Here is a 23040-nt window from a genome sequence, read left to right on the forward strand (position 1 = left end):
ATTTGGGGGATTTAATATTTAAAACTCAAATTTCATATTTAAGTATTAACGAGAATTAACTCGTATCAATCATTCACAAAAGCATTTGGGGATTTGCGTGTAGGCAATTTGGTGTGCGTAAAATTAGGCCTGAAAGTTTAGGCTTAAACACTAATACCAGATGGATAGAAATTAAAGGATAAAACCTATAGATATAAATTACACAACAATGATGATTCATTTATGGATTTTTAATGTATTATTTTCTCTTTATTCAACTAGAGCGCCACCCATCCGCTCTCCAACCAGAGCCCCACCCATCCGCCCTCCAATCAGAGCCCCACCCATCCGCCCTCCAACCAGAGCGCCACCCATCCGCCCTCCAACCAGAGCACCACCCATCCGCCCTCCAACCAGAGCGCCACCCATCCGCCCTCCAACCAGAGCGCCACCCATCCGCCCTCCAACCAGCGCACCACCCATCCGCCCTCCAACCAGAGCACCACCCATCCGCCCTCCAACCAGAGCACCACCCATCCGCCCTCCAACCAGAGCGCCACCCATCCGACCTCCAACCAGAGCGCCACCCATCCGCCCTCCAACCAGAGCACCACCCATCCGCCCTCCAACCAGAGCGCCACCCATCCGACCTCCAACCAGAGCGCCACCCATCCGCCCTCCAACCAGAGCGCCACCCATCCTCCCTCCAACCAGAGCACCACCCATCCGCCCTCCAACCAGACCGCATTTAATGACCCTAAACCTTCCCGCCCAGTGGATATAACCACAGAAGGTGGTTATTAGAAGGAATTGTACTTTAGTACATTGTAAAGTTCCATTGGCACCCATGAATAAAAGCAACTGTGAATCTGAGGTAGTTCCTGTTAAACTGCATTCTTGTGGTACTTAGGTAATGAATGAGTTTCACCAGACAGGAGGTCACTTTCACTTTCAGTGTCTGCAGCCTTTAAATGGCCTGCTGCTTGGTGATTTTACCAAATTGTTTTGCAGAGAATCCTTGACTGTCAGCGAAACTACGAGTATATGTGAGTATCAAGCCTGACGTTAATCTGACTTCTGATTTCCAAACCCACAGGTATTCAAACTCTTCGCTGGTTGACCTAATCCTGACAAATTGGCTCCCATAAATACTTGGCCTGTGGTATCTTTACAAATGATCTCAGCGACCACTTTCCTATTGTTTGTACTAAAGATACCAAACTGAATAACTTTGATCGTTGTAGATTTATGAAGAGGTTAATCATATTTTTGCCCCCAGGCGTTCCTTCGTGATCGGTATTCTTCAGAGTTTCTCTATATCAGTTGCATTCATCACACTGATTTGGTTGTTGAATTGTTCTCATGTTCTCACGACACACACCAATAGCACTGTCAAACTTGTATAAACCTGGACCTTGATTTTTTGAATCAGGCATGTTAGTGCTGGACTACAATACAAGCTTGTAGAACCAGCCACTACTGGACTGGATCAGGAGATCCCTGCATTAGAATTGTGGTGGTGTCTTAACAAACTATTTACTATTTATTATTGTTACAGATCATTATTAGAAGTAAAATGGTTTATAATGACAAAATGTGTTGTATTTCGCTATTGACATGATAAGGAATAGCATCGTAGAGGTAAAATAAGTATTCATGATGATGAACTTGGATCAACCATTTGCTTTTAAGTGATCTTGTGAAGCCACTTGACCATGGACTCCCCAATGTGCCTCGTTAAAAACGCTGACGGAGAGCTTTGCGTAGAACCAGAGGCCATCAACTACCTGATGGGACTGAAACAGAAAGTTGTGGTTGTGTCTGTGGTCGGGCTGTATCGCACCGGAAAGTCCTACCTCATGAACAAGCTGGCTCAGAAGAGAAGTGGTGAGAGACAAATATATCTTACTTTACAAACAGGTTTGGACATCATCTGTGCCTCAGTCTTTTTTGGTAACACTGTACATTAAGTTTATTCTACTACTCTGCAACTACACAAGTAATAACTGTAGAAACAGAGTAGGACAGGGATTCTTGCAACTTGTACAATATTTGTGTTGCAGGAAGGCAATATCTGTGCGTAACCTCTTAGATTTAACGGCAAAATGTTGATTTCCACCAAATTAGACATACGCAAAAGTAACTGCGATTCATATGTAATTAGATGATTCTGACATGCCAAAACTTGGTATATTTGTAAAGAAAATATCTGGGAGATTATGAGGAAAGTATCCGAAGATAGACAGGAGTTACATAGCTCAGAATACACAAGATCAAGCACACACAAAAATAATTGTTTATTTTGTATTTTGAAAGTCATCTTTCATTGGCAAGCTTTAAGTGAATGATTGATTCCCAGAGCTGGAAACACATCAGAAGGCGTCCACATCATCTGAACAATATCAGAAAAAAAATGGGATTGATAGACCTAACAACTAGAAATGGGATTGATAGACCTAACAACTAGAAATGGGATTGATAGACCTAACAACTAGAAATGGGATTGATAGACCTAACAACTAGAAATGGGATTGTTAGACCTAACAACTAGAAATGGGATTGATAGACCTAACAACTAGAAATGGGATTGATAGACCTAACAACTAGAAATGGGATTGATAGACCTAACAACTAGAAATGGGATTGTTAGACCTAACAACTAATAATAATAATAATAACTAGAAATGGGATTGATAGACCTAACAACTAGAAATGGGATTGATAGACCTAACAACTAGAAATGGGATTGATAGACCTAACAACTAGAAATGGGATTGATAGACCTAACAACTAGAAATGGGATTGATAGACCTAACAACTAGAAATGGGATTGTTAGACCTAACAACTAGAAATGGGATTGTTAGACCTAACGACTAGAAATGGGATTGTTAGACCTAACAACTAGAAATGGGATTGTTAGACCTTACAACTAGAAATGGGATTGTTAGACCTAACAACTAGAAATGGGATTGTTAGACCTAACAACTAGAAATGGGATTGTTAGACCTTACAACTACAAATGGGATTGTTAGACCTAACAACTACAAATGGGCAGGTGTTTTAGTAAGTGGTGTCAGGTGTGGTCACGGGACGTTTCCAAAGTGGCAGATGTCTGTAAATGTGATCATTCCAGTGCTATTATATATCTGTAATCCCTAAATGCTGTTTGTTCAATATAAAAACACAATTTCTACCATATATATATTTTTTTAACAAGGGAAGTCAGTTAATGTTACCGATGTGAAATGGATAGCAAGTTAGTGGGGTGCGTGCTAATAGCGTTTCAATCATTGATATCACTCGTTCTGAGAATATGGGTAACGATGCTTCGGTGGGAGGCTGTTGTCTAGGTGTGCAGAGGGTCCCTGGTTCGAGCCCAGGTAGGGGCTAGGAGAGGAACGGAAGCAATACTGTTACCTTAACAACAAATTCTTATTTACAACAACGGCATACCAGGGAATAGTGTTCAGGGGCAGAACCTCACTCAAACTGTGGTGGTATTATGGGGTATTCAGGGTATTATGGGGTATTCAGGGTACATTCAAGTGCCCTTTCAACCTTTCAAAATTGTCTGAATGTGGTATTTGCATTGCTTTTGCACTCTGGATGTGCCTATATTGTTCACTATTAAAACTAAATTTCTACAACACCAACCTCTCTCAAACGTTGTGGTGGTGTCAGGGGATATCCAAATCGCTTTTCAACCTCTCCAAAGTGCCTCTCCAAAGGGCCTGCATGTTTAGCCTAGGCATATCCAATGTATTGGCCCCACATACAAACTAACTGTTCACAAAAACAATATAAAAGCAACAGATATAGTGTACATTAAAGAATATATCAACATGTCTTATCAAACACATACTTGGTTACACGTGTCCATCACCAAAGAAAAAGTGCAAAACTAAACAACTATTTACAAAATGGCGTCCGTGTTTGTTTTACATCCCAAGTGTAAATGATAAGATTTAAATTTCACCGTAGCTTGTGCATGTCGTGTTAGTCTTTGAAGGAGGCCCTCTCTGCCAGGAAACAAAATGAGAACTGGAATTTCGGACAGAAGATCTGGCATTTCACCCTTTTTTCCTGTCTGTGTTTAGTGAAATGCTTGCGGTTTTTCGTTTTGTCTTTTGTGTTGGGTAGTGTCACTCACTTTGAGAGGTGGTGGGGGGGGTCTTTGTTGAAGGAATTTAATTCCTCTGTTTTAATTCCCAATTAAAATTAAACACTCTGTCAATTCATAAGAATTTGTAGGACCCTTATTTTATAGGAATGGACAGAGCCCCGGTCTTAAAGTCAAGTAACAGCCTTTATTCAAGAGAGTACTGAGTACACACACATTTTACCACAGGTTATAAACTGAAAATGACGTCAGCGTTTTCTAAATGTTCCATCTCTTCTTGACACTGGTAGAAAGGCTCTATAGCTTTCAAGCCTTCCCTCCTCGCCTAGAGCCAAGATCAGTCAGTGTAGATAAGCATTCTATTCAGTTTGGAGATATAGTTCATTCATTTGTACCAAGGAACAGACCGTCATTGTTCTAAACTCTTGACCACATTCACACACACATTATTTTCAGTACTGGGATTAAGAAAGAAAACTCATACATATACAGTAACATAATAGTATTCTGATTAGTACATATACAGTAACATTTAGTATTCTGATTAGTACATATACAGTAACATAATAGTATTCTGATTAGTACATCCTGATTGAAATGTATACATAATTAGTCATTATAGATAAACATTCCCTTAACAGTCTTGTGATGGTTGTGAGGTTGCTATGGCACCCCAATTCAGTAATTTCCCACACCAGCTGTTATCGGAAGGCCAGCTGGGAGAGAGGTGTTTGACTTTTTGTGTTGGCCATTTGCTTGTGGACAATGAAAGCATTTAATATAGCAATGTAAACAAAGTGGTAAAAAAAGGCTTATACCACTTCCTGGTCTTGTGGAGAACCTGGTAGTAGCCTATCAGAGCATCAGATAGGTTGACACGCCCCCATGCTGGCATTGCAGTCCTCCACAGAAACAGGAATGCGGACATTCTTCCTTTTCACCCTCCTTGAGACATGGTTGTTGTTGAATGCCTTATGCTGTGTGGTGAGCATGTTAACTTCCCTAGTGTCCTTCCATTTCACAAAAAGCAGTTTGTTGGGGAGGGGTGGCTCGCAAATGTCATCATCCAAATACTCTGCATCCTCCACTCTGTAGTGAATCAAATAAAGGGATGTATTGTTGTTAGACACACAGAATTACAGTTGACTAAATTTACAAAACAACATTACCGTAAAGTTAAAACACCAAGCCTGAATTTTATCTGTACAGTGACTCATATAGAAGGTGTGAAGCACAAACAATGCAAACAAATAAGCAATGGTCATGAGAGTTTAGTGGTCCTCTCCAATGGTCATGAGAGTTTAGTGGTCCTCTCCAATGGTCATGAGAGTTTAGTGGTCCTCTCCAATGGTCATGAGAGTTTAGTGGTCCTCTCCAATGGTCATGAGAGTTTAGTGGTCCTCTCCAATGGTCATGAGAGTTTAGTGGTCCTCTCCAATGGTCATGAGAGTTTAGTGGTCCTCTCCAATGGCCATGAGAGTTTAGTGGTCCTCTCCAATGGTCATGAGAGTTTAGTGGTCCTCTCCAATGGTCATGAGAGTTTAATGGTCCTCTCCAATGGTCATGAGAGTTTAGTGGTCTCCAATGGTCATGAGAGTTTAGTGGTCCTCTCCACTGGTCATGAGAGTTTAGTGGTCCTCTCCAATGGCCATGAGAGTTTAGTGGCCTCTCCAATGGCCATGAGAGTTTAGTGGTCCTCTCCAATGGCCATGAGAGTTTAGTGGTCCTCTCCAATGGTCATGAGAGTTTAATGGTCCTCTCCAATGGTCATGAGAGTTTAGTGGTCCTCTCCAATGGTCATGAGAGTTTAATGGTCCTCTCCAATGGTCATGAGAGTTTAGTGGTCCTCTCCAATGGTCATGAGAGTTTAATGGTCCTCTCCAATGGTCATGAGAGTTTAATGGTCCTCTCCAATGGTCATGAGAGTTTAGTGGTCCTCTCCAATGGCCATGAGAGTTTAGTGGTCCTCTCCAATGGCCATGAGAGTTTAGTGGCCTCTCCAATGGCCATGCGAGTTTAGTGGCCTTTCCAATGGTCATGAGAGTTTAGTGGCCTCTGCAAAGTAACAATGATGACACTTAGAACAGTAAACAGTGAACTAATATGAAATAATAGACAATAACTACTTTGGAATTGTATAACATTGACATTTCTTGTTACATAGGCCTATGAAAACTAAATCCAAAGCACAAAAAGCAGACAATGTACTAAAAACAAAATAAATATACTAAATAAGCTACAGTATATCACAAAAGTGAGTACACCCTCACATTTCTGTAAATATTTGAGTATATATCTTTTCATGTGACAACACTGAAGAAATGACACTTTGCTACAGTGTAAAGTAGTGAGTGTACAGCTTGTATAACAGTGTAAATTTGCTGTCCCCTCAAAATAACTCAACACACAGCCATTAATGTCTAAACACTGTTATACAAGCTGTACACTCACTACTTTACATTGTAGCAAAGTGTCATTTCTTCAGTGTTGTCACATGAAAAGATATACTCAAATATTTAAAGAAATGTGAGGGTGTACTCACTTTTGTGATATACTGTATATGAAGTACAAAATAAAGTATAGTGTATATATATATATATATACATATATATATACACATATATATACACTATACTTTATTTTCATATATAGATAAGTCATGAAAATAAAAATGATATTTCCCTTTCCTTTGAGAAAGAAAAATAAATAAACAAAAATCACCATGGTTACAATCATGATCTCCATCTCCCTTAATTAAACAAAATAAATACCTCACTCTGAACCCCAAACATATTTGCTAGATTCATGATAGGAACGTGAATTTAAAACATGATCTTGTTTTATTGGAATTTGAAGCTGTTGTTGGTAAAGAATGAAATCTGCTGGCTTCCGAAGTTACTTTCTCAACTTTGAAACCCTTTTTAATAAAGAGAAGTCAAACAGAAATTTTTTCTCCTGTCTCCAAATTTTTGCTGGTTTCTGTTGTCTGCAAAGGTTGTACATTGTTACATTACATTGTAACTACATAGTAATTAGAAATGTAAGGGGGTTGGTTTTAAAAAGGAAGACACATCTCAGTTGAATTGCATTGAATTGTACGACTGACTAGGTTGAGTTTCAGATTATTTTGTGCCCAATGGAAATTAATGGTAAATAATGCATTGTGTCACTTTGGAGTCACTTTTATTGAAAGTGTTTTAAAAACATATACTATTCTTATTTACAACAAAAGTGTAACGGCGTTCGTCTGTCGAAGGAGAGTCGGACCAAAATGCAGCGGGGTTAGTTCGATACATGTTTAATATAGAAAAAACACGAACAATACAAAAACAAGAAACGGAACATGAAAACCTATACAGCCTATCTGGTGAAATACAAACACACTGAGACAGGAACAATCACCCACAAACACACAGTGAAACCCAGGCTACCTAAATATGGTTCCCAATCAGAGACAACGAGAATCACCTGACTCATCTGACTCTGATTGAGAACCGCCTCAGGCAGCCAAGCCTATGCTAGACACCCCTACTCAGCCACAATCCCAATGCCTACTAAAACCTCAATACGACAACACAATAAACCCATGTCACAACTTGGCCTGACCAAATAACTAAAGAAAACACAAAATACTAAGACAAAGGCGTGACAAAAAGTGACTCGAATATGACAATACGTATTTACCATTTATTTCCAAGTTAATTTTGTCCCAATACTTTTTGTCGCCTAAAATGGGGCAACTATCTGCCCCTCCCCCCTAGCTCTGGTCTGGAGTAGTTCTGGTACACACTAACTAACTCTGGTCTAGGGCTTTGCTAGTAGCTAGCTAGTTCTGGTCTGCACTAACTAACTCTGGTCTAGGGCTTTGCTAGTGGTTAGCTAGTTCTGGTCCATACTAACTAACTCTGGTCTAAGGTGTAGCTAGTAGTTAGCTAGTTCTGGTCCATACTAACTAACTCTGGTCTAAGGTGTAGCTAGTAGTTAGCTAGTTCTGGTCCATACTAACTAACTCTGGTCTAAGGTGTAGCTAGTAGTTAGCTAGTTCTGGTCCATACTAACTAACTCTGGTATAAGGCGTAGCTAGTAGCTAGCTAGTTCTGGTCCATACTAACTAACTCTGGTCTAAGGCGTAGCTAGTAACTAGCTAGTTCTGGTCTGCAGTAGCTCTGGTCCGTACTAACTAACTCTGGTCTAAGGCATAGCTAGTAGTTAGCTAGTTCTGGTCCATACCAACTAACTCTGGTCTAAGGCATAGCTAGTAGTTAGCTAGTTCTGGTCCATACCAACTAACTCTGGTCTAAGGTGTAGCTAGTAGCTAGCTAGTTCTGGTCTGCAGTAGCTCTGGTCCGTACTAACTAACTCTGGTCTAAGGCATAGCTAGTAACTAGCTAGTTCTGGTCCATACTAACTAACTCTGGTCTAAGGCATAGCTAGTGGTTAGCTAGTTCTGGTCCATACCAACTAACTCTGGTCTAAGGTGTAGCTAGTAGCTAGCTAGTTCTGGTCCATACTAACTAACTCTGGTCTAAGGTGTAGCTAGTAGCTAGTGTTCTGTTGCAGTAGTTCTGGTCCATACCAACTAACTCTGGTCTAAGGTGTAGCTAGTAGTTAGCTAGTTCTGGTCCATACTAACTAACTCTGGTCTAAGTCGTAGCTAGTAGCTAGCTAGTTCTGGTCTGCAGTAGCTCTGGTCCAGCTCTGTAACAGTGTTATAGTCTGGTTTAATATTTATACTGTAAATGTCCTCATCAATCTCTCTTGATTTAGGTTTTGCCCTTGGAGCCACCATCCAGTCTAAGACTAAGGGCATCTGGATGTGGTGTGTCCCTCATCCTGAAAAAACAGACCACACCCTGGTGCTGCTGGATACAGAGGGACTGGGGGACGTGGAGAAGGTGGGGGGGTCAAAGCTCAATCTCTTTACAATCCACATTACATATTCATATTCCATTTACCAACAAAGCACAATGAACACATACTGTATCTGCACCCTCATCATTTAAACAAGATGATTACTTTGTCAGAGATCCGATACATGTTGTGATACTTGTTTCAGGGGGATTCTAAGAATGATGCCTGGATCTTCTCGCTGGCCATTCTGTTAAGCAGTACTCTGGTCTACAACAGTCGAGGGACCATCGACAATGATGCTGTGGAGAAGCTTCAGTATCCTTTTGCGTCAAAATGTGGCTCAAATCTTGTGGACATAATCTGTTGTGGTATTTCATATGATAGTTTGCTTGTTTGTTAGGCTTTTGAAAGTCATCTCAGCCATATTAGTGGTAGCCTTGCTAATTGTGATGGCCATTTTCATGAATTTGTATGTATATTTTTAACATGATTTAATTGTAGGCTAGACCTAATCATTGATATAGAGAATTTAAATGCATATGTTGTGTTTATCAGTACTACGTAGTCATTTATTTCTCTGGGAACTGTAAAGGGCTTGAGAAATCTCAGGATGCCGGTTCCGGGATTGATTCTTAGCTTTAGTGAACATGAAGAGCTGATGTAAAGCAAAGTCGGTGACATTCAAACAAATGACGTTACTGTGTCAGTTGAAGTCTAAACTGAAAATTACTTGTTTTGTTTGTTTGTTTGTAATTTCCCTGAAATTCAAGCCCCTGAACTCAAACTGTGCATGACACTGACATGAGCTTTGGGAACTTCAATATCAATCCTCAACCGGTCCTGAAGATATGTGAACGAACTGACAGAGATGATCAAGGTGAAGTCTTCCACTGTCGATGAGGAGGAAGGAGAGGGCACCCAGTTTATGCAGTTCTTTCCTAATTTTGTGTGGACCGTCAGAGATTTCACTCTACAGCTCGAGATCGACGGCAGAGAAATCACTCCAGACGATTATCTGGAGAATTCCCTGCAACTCAAGAAAGGTGATATTGATTAATATAAACCAGGTAGTTTGAGACCAAGATGCTGATTGGCTCAAACAGCATTCCAGCTGTGTGTATGTCAGACAATATACCACGGTATGATGCAAAGTGTAATGTTATGACTATAACTACTGTTCCCTGAAGAAGTACAACATACTATGGAGATTCACACTCTCGTGACTTCGGTTGAAGGATTTACAATCACGCCTGACAAGGCCAATGAAATCCTGGGACTGGGAGAGATTTCATCCACCACTCTTGACAACTGTTTGAGAGATGGATACTTTTCATCTGACTCATATGTGGGAGACACAACAGCTTTTACACCCGTGAACACTGTGGAACTCAGCTGAAAAACCTGTGTTCATGTGCCAAGGTTTACAAAACCCTGGTGAGCTCTGGGTAAACCGGCTCCCGCGATCAGTGACAAGCCTCATTAAAAATTTACCTAGTGAAAAAGCCTTGTCATGGAGGTTACCCTACCGACCAGTCATAGATACTGACAAAATACCTTGTAACATATCTGGGAATGGGACAGACAGCTCATTTGGGGGCTCAAAGGGGGGAACATTAATAAACATAGACAAGCTTCCAACATACGTAGTGTTTCCATGAGACTGTATAACCTGCGGGAAGCAAAAGGGGCTATGGCAAGGTAGGCTAGCTCGCATCTTTGACCGAAGCAGTCTATTTAGAATAACCAAGCGACTTTAAGCTACATATTCTGAACAAGAGAGCTACCCCAGCAACTCCACCATGGGCAGGTAGCAATAGCTAGTTATATGCTATGCTTGTTTAGCTAGCCCAGTCTCAAAAGTCCAGGTAGGAACGGTTTACTGGGGTGGGACCGGACCGTTCATCAACATGTCTGGGAAGAGAGATAAACGGTGCTTGACCGAGGCAGACACAGGCAGCAGGGGGTACCCACTGAATCTGGCCGCCCTCTCTCTTCGGGTAGCCTCACCCTAACTGGCAACAGAGCACACAGGAGCCGCCCTCTCTCTTCGGGTAGCCTCACCCTAACAGGCAACAGAGCACACAGGAGCCGCCCTCTCTCTTCGGGTAGCCTCACCCTAACTGGCAACAGAGCACACAGGAGCCGCCCTCTCTCTTCGGGTAGCCTCACCCTAACAGGCAACAGAGCACACAGGAGCCGCCCTCTCTCTTCGGGTAGCCTCACCCTAACAGGCAACAGAGCACACAGGAGCCGCCCTCTCTCTTCGGGTAGCCTCACCCTAACAGGCAACAGAGCACACAGGAGCCGCCCTCTCTCTTCGGGTAGCCTCACCCTAACTGGCAACAGAGCACACAGGAGCTGCCCTCTCTCTTCGGGTAGTCTCACCCTAACTGGCAACAGAGCACACAGGAGCTGGGTTGAGTCCCATAATCACACCGGTGTGATTTATTACCTCCAGCCCATTTGAAACATTGTGTGTTTGTGCAACATACATATTTTTTTGCATTTTTTTGCATTGTTTTGCATCCATTCCTTCTGTATCCGCCGATACCAACCATTAACCTGTGTGATTAACGGGGGCTGAGCTAGAGAGGAGTCTGTGTGACAAGGGCAGATCCCAAAAACGGTTCTTCTCACAAAAAAAATGTCTGTAAAGTCCGAACAGTTTGAACTGCAGATTATTATGACCCTAATATGAAAAGCTGAGACAATCACAAACACACACATGTAAGCTACACAAGAGTCTTTAGAAGGTAAGGAGTGCTTCTACGTAGAAAATCATAGGACATCCCAGAACATATGGTCTATAATACTGTAAGGTGTTCTTCTACATAGAAGATCATAGGAAATCCCCAGTCATAGTGTCTATAATACTGTAATAAGATCACATAGTTGCTGTCACAAACTCCAAACTCCACACAGTTATCACTGAGTAGATATTATTATTATTATTATTGAAGAAACAATTCCTGGATTTATAGCATTTTTATGAATTCATATTTGATCAGGTTTCTGTTAAGGTGGACCATATTTTTATTTATTTATTTTTATTTAATATTTTTTTTTACATTTGAAATTAAACTCACGAATGCAATTGTTTATGTCAAATTGTTCTGTTCTCCTTGTATCCCTGGTTGTCCTGAAAAGAGCATGGGAAAACACTTCAAGTAATAGTAGCCTGGTAATGCTTATGTTATGTGAGGCTAAATATAAGAGCAAGCAGATTAATGAAATAACGTCGGTCGATGACGTTTAAGATGAGGGAGGACATTTTTTTTTTCATGAACATGGCCTTATTTCTATTACAGCATATTGGATGACTGTCATTCATATTCCATTCACCCAGTTTAATAAATCTTCTTCTGGATCGGTGTCCCTTCCATGGGACGGTTGAGCTAACGTAGGCTAATGCGATTAGCATGAGGTTGTAAGTAACAAGAACATTTCCCAGGAGACATATCTCATATTGGCAGAAAGCTTAAGAAATGTTTTTCAACAGAATGGGTGGAATTAATATAATAAGCCTGATCACACACAAACACTGTTCACTTTCATAGCAGCTACATACAAACAGCATGATCATTTTGCTCATTATAAATATCTATAATTCCTTCTCACGTCTACACGCTCTACTCCTCTCACCTTTTCCCTTCACTTGTAGACTTCAGTGCACAACACATCAGCTGTCTGTGACCAGGCAACAACAAAAATCAAAGCCAAACCTTCATATCATAACCGCTAACTACTACACACAGTCTATATCATTATCGCCATATTAGCTAACATCATAGTCAACATAGCTAATAGAAGTAAGATCTTACTAAACCCGCTACATTCATGCAGTAACGTTACAGTTAACAGTCAGCAAGCAGTTTAGCAGTTAAACCAGTGGGCCCTGGCGACAATAAATTAGTAAAACCAAAATCTTACCTTGGAAGAGTTCCAGTGTTGGATAGACATTCAGCTGGGAAACATAGCATCCCTCGCTGTTTTAGCCAGTTGTTTGAGTATGCTAAACTAGCTAGCTGCATTCACTAGCTAAGTAAAAGTGGAAAAAATACAACGAAATATACACTCTCTCTATCGCTTCTCCTTCATTTTTAAAGAAATGAATTTGTTAAAAACTGTTAAACTATTGTCTTTCTATTTGAGTCAATTAATCACCACACTTTACACACTGTAGTGCTAGCTAGCTGTAGCTTATGCTTTCAGTACTAGATTCATTCTCTGATCCTTTGATTTGGTTGACACCATGTCAGTTCATGCTGGAAGAGCTCTAATAGGTTGGAGGAGAAAGGACATATTATTGGGACGTACCCAAGATCTGCATGTACTATAAAATCCAGTAATGTCAATGTTATCTTTCAGGTACTAGTAAAAAGATCAGTGACTACAACCTCCCGCGAGAGTGCATCCGGAACTTCTTCCCCTCACGCAAGTGTTTTGTGTTCCCTTCCCCTACAACTCCTGACAACATGCACCGACTGGACTCCATGGACGAGGCTGAGCTTTCTGAACGCTTCAGAGAAGTCGCAGATACTTTCTGCCTCTTCATTTTCCAGGAGAGCCGTCTGAAGACTGTTATAGGGGGACACACATTGACTGGAGAGAGTGAGTCAGACATCCACCTACAGGACAGTATATGAAAACGGATAAATATATTGATTATGCATTGTATTGTGCCACTAATTTCATACATTCATATTTTTCCTCCCATCTGTCTGATTGCAGTGTTGGGCCACTTGGTCACCACCTATGTGGAGACCATTGCCAAAGGCAATGTGCCCTGTCTGGAGAATGCTGTGTTGGCCATGGCTAAAATTGAGAACCAGGCTGCTGTGGATGAGGGCCTGGCGGTGTACCAGAAGGGAATGGAGGATGTGAAGGCCTTATTCCCAGTGGACATCAATCAGCTGTCAGAGAACCACCTTCGATCAGAGACCCAGGCCACAAAGGCATTCATGAAGCGATGCTTCAGAGACGACAATGGGGAGTTCTTGAAAGCTCTTGTGGTAATGCATTTTTATCATCATCAATGCCATTCAATAGAAAAATTATTGATTCGCTTATGCAACAAAATGATAATCACCTGTAACAGTAACACCAGTAGGACCCAAGGGCACCAGGTGGAATATGACCAAGCAGTGCAATTCCTCAATCAATTCATTTCTAGAGACAAAATAACACTACTTTGAAAATCATTGCTCAAATTAGATTTTTAAACTTGGATTAAAACTGACACTATATTGAATAAAAGCCTTGTAGTGGCTTCCTTTCTCTTTACCATAGCCACTGCCCAAGCCTGAAGCGGGGTTGTTTGGTACGCATACAGTCCACACTCAAGGTTTCCAAACGGCCAAACATTCCATGACATCCAGGGATATGGTGCAACAAAAATGTTTATTCTTCTTATATCTAACAAATAAATGAGTCTCCAATCAACTTAAAGCACAAAATACTTGATATGGAAAATAAATATTATGGTCTGTATGTCTGTATGTCTGTATGTCTGTATGTCTGTATGGTCAAAAAACTATACCGCTCCCGCGTCTAGCAAGGACTCCCTCTCCCGAAGGCCCAACTTCCTGCCTTTATCCTAACAAAATTAACACAATACAATGAACAGGCAAGAGGGGGGGCCAAATGTCCGAGTTACACTAACAACAAATTAATATATCTCAATCGGGTAAATATAAATCATAAAGGTACGTACCTAATATTTCATCATTTACATTCATATTTAATATATTTACACAAATATACATGGAGCTCCATATGTTCGGTCTTTTATACAAATATGTCCAAATCGGCTCTAACAAGCCTTATGTAGATATGGAGCCAATATGTAACAATTACTCACTATAGTAATATGGCATACCGGGATCCACATGTCTGAAGCTAGCATCAGCTCATACCAGGGTTCACATGTCTGAAGCTAGTATCAGTTCATACCAGGGTTCACATGTCTGAAGCTAGTATCAGCTCATACCAGGGTTCACATGTCTGAAGCTAGTATCAGCTCATACCAGGGTTCACATGTCTGAAGCTAGTATCAGCTCATACCAGGGTTCACATGTCTGAAGCTAGAATCAGCTCATACCAGGGTTCACATGTCTGAAGCTTGTATCAGCTCATACCAGGGTTCACATGTCTGAAGCTAGTATCAGTTCATACCAGGGTTCACATGTCTGAAGCTAGTATCAGTTCATACCAGGGGTCACATGTCTGAAGCTAGTATCAGCTGAAGGTCAACCTGACCTTGTATACTATAAAATGTTGCTTCTTAGAGAACATTCTGATCTACAACGTGTTATTGTATTGATGTTGACTTACAGCTGCTGTGTTTCTCATGTGGTTTATACTGTCTTCTCCAATGTTAGCAAGCTGTAATAAACGGTCTTTCTATAACTGTCTGATCTTTAATCTTAGTCTACACACCTGCATCTGAATATTCCCAATAAATCTTTCAGGAGGCCATTAGCAACCACTCCGCCGACCTTTTCAAACAGAACAAGGATGCCTCAGAGAAGAAGTGCAAGGCTCTTCTGGAGAAGCTGTCTGCTCAGATGGATCAGGGGATGAAGGAGGGGACTTACGCCACACCGGGAGGCTATGAGCTTTACTGCAATCACCATGACAACATAGTGGCACAGTACCGGGCCGAGCCCAACAAAGGAGTCAGGGTAAGAGCTGGAAACCAAACAACATCAACAACGTACTGTATTAGAGAATACAAAAACATCCATCATTAGTCAGTGATGATGACCAACATTTCAACTAATTTCAGTCAGCTGGTTACGGTTTGAATCAAAATCGATACAACAACCTATAAGGCCCTGTTTTCTGCAGGCTGAAGAGGTTCTGGAGCAGTTCCTGAAGGACAAGAGTGCAGAGTCCAACTCCATCCTGCAAGCTGACAAACAACTGACAGAAAATAAGAAAAGAATCCAAGGTAAGCCACACCTCAATTTTTTTTTCTTCAAATTATAAAATAAAAATATGACTGTGGTAGGTTAATGTTCGGAAGATGTAAACAAGACCATTGGCCCCGCCCTAATGCCAGGCCCTGCCCAAAATGACAACTTCTAAGTATTATGGATTAAAAATAACCAAATATATTCAAACTGGATTTTATTATTGGTGGCCGACTAAAACATACTAATGGCAGATTTGACAAATAAGCATTTAGTTAGTATCTACTATTTTGAAAGAAGAATTAAAATCAAAGCAAATCAAATTTTATTTACAGAGCCTTCAGAAAGTATTCACACTCCTTGACTTTTTTCCACATTTTGTTTTGTTATTTTTAAAATTTAAAATGGATTAAATTCAGATGTTTTATCACTGGCCTACACAAAGTATCCCACAAGGTCAAAGTTGAATTATGGTTTTAACATGGGTTACGAATTAATTAAACATTACAAGCTGAAATGTCTTGAGTCAGTAAGTGTTCAACCCTTTTGTTATGGCCTAAATAATAGTGTTTAACTTGATTTTTGAATGACTACCTCATCTCTGTACCCCACATACAATTATCTGTAAGGTCCCTCAGTCGAGGAGTGAATTTCCATCACAAATTCAACCACAAAGACCAGGGAGGTTTTCCAATGACTCGCCAAGAACGACACCTATTTATTGGTAGATAATAAAAATAATAAATGCAGAAATGTAATATCCGTTTGACGATGCTAAAGTTATTAATTACACTTTGGATGGTGTATTAATTCAACCAGTCTTTTCAACGATACAGGCGTCCTTCCTAACTCAGTTGACGGAGAGGAAAGAAACCGGTCAGCGATTTCACCATGAGGCCAATGGTTAATTTAAAACAGTTACAGAGTTTAATGGCTGTGATGGGAGGAAACTGAAGATGGATCAAAAACATATTACTCCACAATACTAACCTAATTTACAGAGTGAAAAGAAGGTGAATACTTTCTGAAGGTATAACAATCTGGTGCTCAACTAACTGTCTCCAAAGGGATATCCAAAGTCAACCCAAATGTACCACTACGACCGGATCTCATGCAGCTGCACTCTGAATTGATGATTAACTGATTGCTGCCAGCTGTAGGCAGGATTGAAACAAACCTATCCTTCATTTACATTGTTATGCAGTCACGACCACAAGTCACACAAAAATCTGTTTTGGGGTGACACTGACTTTATGTCCAAAATTATCCTCTTTACAATTTGTGTGATTTATCTTTTTTTTCATCAAATTCAAATGTTTTTCCTTTTTTCCCACCAATTTCATGATATCCAATTGATATCCAATCTTGTTCCATCGCTGCACCTCCCATATGGACTCGGGAGAGGCGAAAGTCGAGAGCAATGCGTCCTTCGAAACAGTGTGTCAAGAAGCAAGAGACACTGCTCTCTTAACCCGGAAGCCAGCCGCACCAATGTGTCGGAGGAAACACAGTACAACTGGTGACCGAAGTCAGCGTGCATGAGAAGAATGATTTGCGGGATGTTTCCTGGTTTGACAAACAGGGCTGTAGATCTGCCCCTTTCCACCTTCTGGTGAGGAACGACGACATAGATGGATGTGGTGGATTGAGACGCAGCCCAATGCAAATATACATATCTCTAGCTTTAACTGAACGATTTTAAATCATTTTTGTTTTTATTATGTTACTTAGATTGAAGCACTGTTGGCCAATAGACTCGAGAGGGTTTTATTAATGTGTATGAATCTGTATGAGAAAATTAATTCTCCAGATTTCCTACTTATTTCTCTCTCTCCTTGGATCTTCCAGCTGAGAAGATGAAAACAGCTGAGCTGGAGCAGGAGAAGGCAGCATTGAATGAGCAAAAGGCAGAGATGGAGCGCACCATTGAGAACATTGGCAGGGGCCAGGAGAAGTACTTGAAGGAGATGAAAGAGAAGATGGAAGAGGAGAGGAAGCAACAGCAGCAGGAGTTCAACAGGACCCTGGAACGCAGGATGCAGGAGCAGAAAGATCTCCTGGAGAAGGGCCATAAGGAGAAGGCTGAGCTAATAAGACAAGAGATCGAGGAGATAAAGAAGAATAATCAATTGGAAAGGGACGCCAATACCCAGAATCAGAAGGCTCTGCTGGATGACTACAAGCAGCAGGCTGGGGAACAGAGCAAAAAGATAGAAGCGTTAATGTCAGCGCTTAACAATAAATCACAGGCCCCCGTACAAGTGGTTGAACGACTCTGTATGGTAATGTGATCCACTTCACTTCGAATGCCTGACTCTGAAAAGCCAACTGATATTGAATCTTGAAGCGTTGAAGTGTTTGTTCTCTACAGCCATTGCTGTTTTTATCTCTCCCTGCTGGTTATGTATGAAAGTTTTAACGTCTTGAAAGTATATCTGGCGTTCATGGCCACATGAGCCTGGTTCCTCTCTCGGTTTCTTCCTAGGTTCCTGCCTTCTAGGGACTTTTTCCTAGCCACTATGCTTCTGCCTCTGCATTTCTTGCTCCTTGGGGTTTTAGGCTGGGTTTCTGTAAAGCACTTTGAGACAACCGTTGATGTAAAAAGGGTGTTTATAAAATAAATGTGATTGATTGACCTTTTGTGAACCCTACATCTTAGTTTAAGATGTCGTAGGCCCTGCAATCAAATGTGGTGCTGTATGTCACCTGCGGCCACACGGCAAATGGCCCAAAACACAAAGAATCTTGTCGGGGCCAGTCCTCCCTTCCTCTGTCAAGAGGACAAAATGTCTCTATGTTACAGTACCCAGATGAATGACTATTGAGATGTATGTCACAGTAATATCCATGTTTGGTAGCTACAGTATCTGAAACCTCAGAGGAGAACTTGGATGCATTCACATGGATCTATGATCTCTGTATGCTTTTTGTTTATCCAGATGACCAGATATTAATAAGCTGTGGGCACCATCAAAGGTCCAAATTACTAAATCATCAGACATTTTCAAGAGATTTGGAAAACAATATACTGTATACTTGATTTTATCTGCATTAAGTGCCAATTTCAGTTCAACAAAGATTTTCTGGAAAGCAACAAATGCAGACTGTACCTCTTGTTGGAATCGGTTAAACCTTTGAACATTGAGATAGTAAATGAATGATAGGAAATGAAAGAGACTGGGTTATGTTAGAAGTTAATGGTTCCCAGAAGAAAGAAGAAGGCTTTGGAATGTGTTTGATAGAGGAGAGTGATGGGTTGATACAGGGGAGACAGATAGACAATCACCACCTGTGAAACCCCACCTCTTTATACCTAGGATAGGTTAAATCCCTCTCACCCCACCCCCCTAAGTTTTAGATGCTCTATTGTTAAGTGACTGTCCCACTGGATGTCATAAGGTGAATGCACCAATTTGTAAGTCGCTCTGGATAAGATCGTCTGCTAAATGACTTAAATGTAAAATGTAAATGTAACATCTGTGTATTAGATGAAAGAGGGGTTGAGGTCAGGAGGTGAGGACAGATTCTCTTAATAATAAATGTTAGGAATCCTGTTACCCTCTTTATTAGCTTCCTGTAGAGCCATAAAATGTATGGATTAGAGAGAAAGGGGAGTGTCTTAAGTAGGATGCATATAAACTATAAACGGTGAAGTCTGACATCTTTTGCTGTCTGTTTTCAGCTGTACAGAACCTTTGGGAAAAATAAACTTGGTTAAAGATTCTCTAGTGTCCGTGGATTATTTACTCTGAAAAATAAGTCACCCAACACTCTGAAAGAGCCTGGTCAACCGTGGGGGAAATAGCAATAGCATAGCATTGTTCATGTAAATAATGAAAATTACCGGATGAAGAATTGATCCTTGTGGGACACCCTTTGTTGTGTCCAGAAAACCTGATTTAACACCATCAGTAAATACACATTGCGTTCTGTCCATTTAATCATTATCAATCCAGCTACAAAGCCTCCGAATGAGTAACGAGTGATCCATAGTGTTCAAAGCCTTAGACACTTCAATGAAAAGGTCTGCACAGTGTTTCTTCTTATCAATACAAGTAATAACATCATTTCAAACAAGAGAAGCAGCAGAGATGGTGCTATGACCTGGTCAGCATCCCATGTTGACATGTAAGAAACATCTTCACGTACTTTAGAAACTAAATTAATGTAATTAATACAATTCAATTCTAAAGAATAGAATCAAGACTTACATTGTTATATTACAGTATATTACATTAACCTATTAATAGCTGAATATAGAGAGAAAGCCAATCTACAGACCCTCCATGACCCCAATGCATTTATATACGACACCATGTCGGGCCAGTTGAAATTCTGTTGGGGACAGTAGATTTTGAACAACAGGCCTGGTCGGACCAGTGAGGAAGAAAAAGTTTACATTGGACCCTGTCATAGCCTACAAAATAGGACACAGAGTTGTACCTGACCGGGACACGAGATCAGGAAAAACTCCAGGCCACAGAAAATACATTTTTCCCACACCACTTTTGAAACTGTGGTGGCGTCTCTGGGAAGGAGGTTTGTCAAGCGTAGTCGATCGCATGCATGAATTGATTCTGGGTTCCCCAGACTAATACAGGCTTTTCCTACATTACCTATAGAGGCCATGTCATCTCACCAGCGTACAAGGTTACTTTCATTGTGTGACACATTTGTATATGAGACAGCATAGATTAAGTAGTAAATTTGGAGCAAGAAGTCAGAAGAGTTAATTTACTTCAGAGTTAGTTTATTATAGCGTCCATCAATCCATTATAGTGCCTAGTAGTGTAGGAAAATCCAGACACACAATTTGTTAAGTAAAAGTTTATTGCAATTTGCATTGTCACATTCACATACAGCACGTCCATATTGAAGTCACATTCATCCTTGCATAACAGAATGGAGGCATCTAAACCCGTTTCTCAAGAAAATACTAAACAAAGATTCCATCAAATCATCTGACAGACAAAACAATACCATCAAAATGATTGTGGAATAGTTTTAAACAATTTACTGTACAACAAAATGATAACAATACTGGTCACGTCTTCCCAGAGGAATGGCAATATTTAGATTCACATTGTTTTAAGAAAATGTATAGTGCCTTCAGAAAGTATTCAGACCCCTTGACTTTTTCCACATTTTGTTACAGCCTTATTCTAAAATGTATTAGATAAATAAAAAATCCTATCTCTGCAAAGTACAGAGAGATCGTTGATGAAAACCTGCTCCGGAGCGCTCAGGACCTCAGGCTGGGGCAAAGATTCACCCTCCAACAGGACAATGACCCTAAGCACACAGCCTGGAGTGGCTTCGGGACAAGTCTCTGAATGAGCGGCCCAGACAGAGTCCGGACTTGAACCCGATCTAACATCTCTGGAGAGGCCTGAAAATAGCTGTGCAGCAACGCTCACCATCCAACCTGACAGAGCTTGAGAGGATCTGCAGAGAAGAATGGGAGAAACTCCCCAAATACAGGTGTGTCAAGCTTGTAGCCTCATACCCAAGAAGACTCGAGGCTGTAATCACTGCCAAAAGGTTCTTCAACAAAGTACTGAGTAATGGGTCTAAATACTTATGTAAATGTGATGTGAGCTTTTTATTATTATTATAAAATGAGCAAAAGTCTAAAAACAGTTTTTGCTTTTGTCATTTTGCTTTGTTCATTTAATCAATTATAGAAGAAGGCTATAACATGACCAAATGTGGAAAAGGTCAAGGGGTCTGTATACTTTCCAAAAGCACTATTATGATCATCAAAGTCCTTATCATGCTTCTCTGTATCAGCGTCTGAGGAGTAACCATTAGGGATATAAAACACATTGAACAGATTCATTTCCTCTTACAACCGCTTAGATTGGGGGGCGGCTGCGTAGCCTAGTGCTTAGAGCGTTGGACTAGTAACCGGAAGGTTGCGAGTTTAAACCCCCGAGCTGACAAGGTACAAATCTGTCGTTCTGCCCCTGAACAGGCAGTTAACCCACCGTTCCCAGGCCGTCATTGAAAATAAGAATATGTTCTTAACTGACTTGCCTGGTTAAATAAAGGTAAGAAAAAAAAGAAAAGATGTCACGCCCTGACCTTAGTATTCTTTGTTTTCTTTATTGTTTTGGTTAGGTCAGGGTGTGACATGGGTGATGTATGTGTTTTTAGTACTGGGTTTTGTAGGTTTTGTAGGTTTATGGGGTCGTATACTATCTAGGTGTTTGTGTATGTCTAGGGTTGCCTAGATTGGTTCTCAATTAGAGGCAGCTGTTTATCGTTGTCTCCAATTGGGAACCATATTTAGGCAGCCATCTTCTTTGGGTATTTCGTGGGTTATTGTCTATGTCTAGTTGCCTGTGGTTGCACTCAGTATATTATAGCCTCACGTTCGTTTTGTTATTTTGTATAGTTTGTTTAGTGTCTGTCTTTATTAAAACAATCGTCCTTTAAATATTTTAATATCGTGGTAATGCTGGGTTGGAATAAAATATACATTAATGTAGTCTCTTGGCACAAGAAAGAGAGTGTTATGGTTTATTTGTGGCATTTAATAAGTAACACTCAATATGAAATATTATTTAATTAATTAATGAGGATTAACTCGTATCAACCATTCACAAAAGCATTTGGGGATTGGCTTGTAGGCTATTTGGTGTGGGTAAAATTAGGCCCTAAAATCTAGGCTCAAACACTCATGCCAGATAGATAAAAATAATGAAAGAGAAAACCGATGTAAATTACACAAGAAATATGTTTTGTTTATGGATTTTGAATGGATTCTTTTCTCTTTATTCAACCAGACCGCCCCCCATCCGTCCTACAGCTGGACAATATTTAATGAACTTTTGCGCCCCGTGGATATAACCGCAGAAGGTCCAATTCCCTACTGTTGATCTATACTCTCGTACCTTAGGACCATTGCAACAAGGAATTAAGGTTGCTGAGGGTGTTGCAGTACCCTCTGAAAAATCAGAATTGGTGAAAAAAAATCATTTTTTTCCTCTGAAAAATAGTGCACTGTGCCTTTCGCTAGCTCTGAATTAGTGGACCGATATATCTGTCTGTAGCAGGGGCAAAAGCAAACGTCTGCATCCCCCTTCCTCGAAACATCACCACAAAATCCCCCCCATGAATATAAGGCACTTAGAATCTGGGGTAGTTTCCCACAGCAGTTCCTGTATTGATGG

General features: G+C 40.6%; 1 protein-coding gene across 2 annotated transcripts; it reads left to right on the forward strand.

Moving 5' to 3' along the window:
• The first annotated feature begins 938 nt into the window (after positions 1-938).
• On the forward strand, positions 939-18773 carry LOC124030631 (guanylate-binding protein 1-like). Of its 2 annotated transcripts, XM_046342083.1 has the most exons (10): positions 939-1025; positions 1672-1866; positions 8868-8995; positions 9157-9266; positions 9798-9994; positions 13320-13562; positions 13683-13963; positions 15422-15634; positions 15801-15903; positions 17714-18773. In XM_046342083.1, the coding sequence occupies exons 2-10, from the start codon at positions 1695-1697 to the stop codon at positions 18154-18156; spliced, it is 1890 nt and encodes a 629-aa protein (XP_046198039.1). In that variant the 5' UTR covers positions 939-1025; positions 1672-1694; the 3' UTR covers positions 18157-18773. The 2 variants fall into 2 exon arrangements, with proteins under 2 accessions (XP_046198039.1, XP_046198135.1); XM_046342179.1 differs by lacking the exon at positions 1672-1866 and having other exon boundaries at positions 959-1025.
• The last annotated feature ends 4267 nt before the right edge of the window (positions 18774-23040 follow it).

This window comes from Oncorhynchus gorbuscha, linkage group LG01, assembly GCF_021184085.1.
Source record: "Oncorhynchus gorbuscha isolate QuinsamMale2020 ecotype Even-year linkage group LG01, OgorEven_v1.0, whole genome shotgun sequence".
NCBI classification, from domain to species: Eukaryota; Metazoa; Chordata; class Actinopteri; order Salmoniformes; family Salmonidae; genus Oncorhynchus; species Oncorhynchus gorbuscha.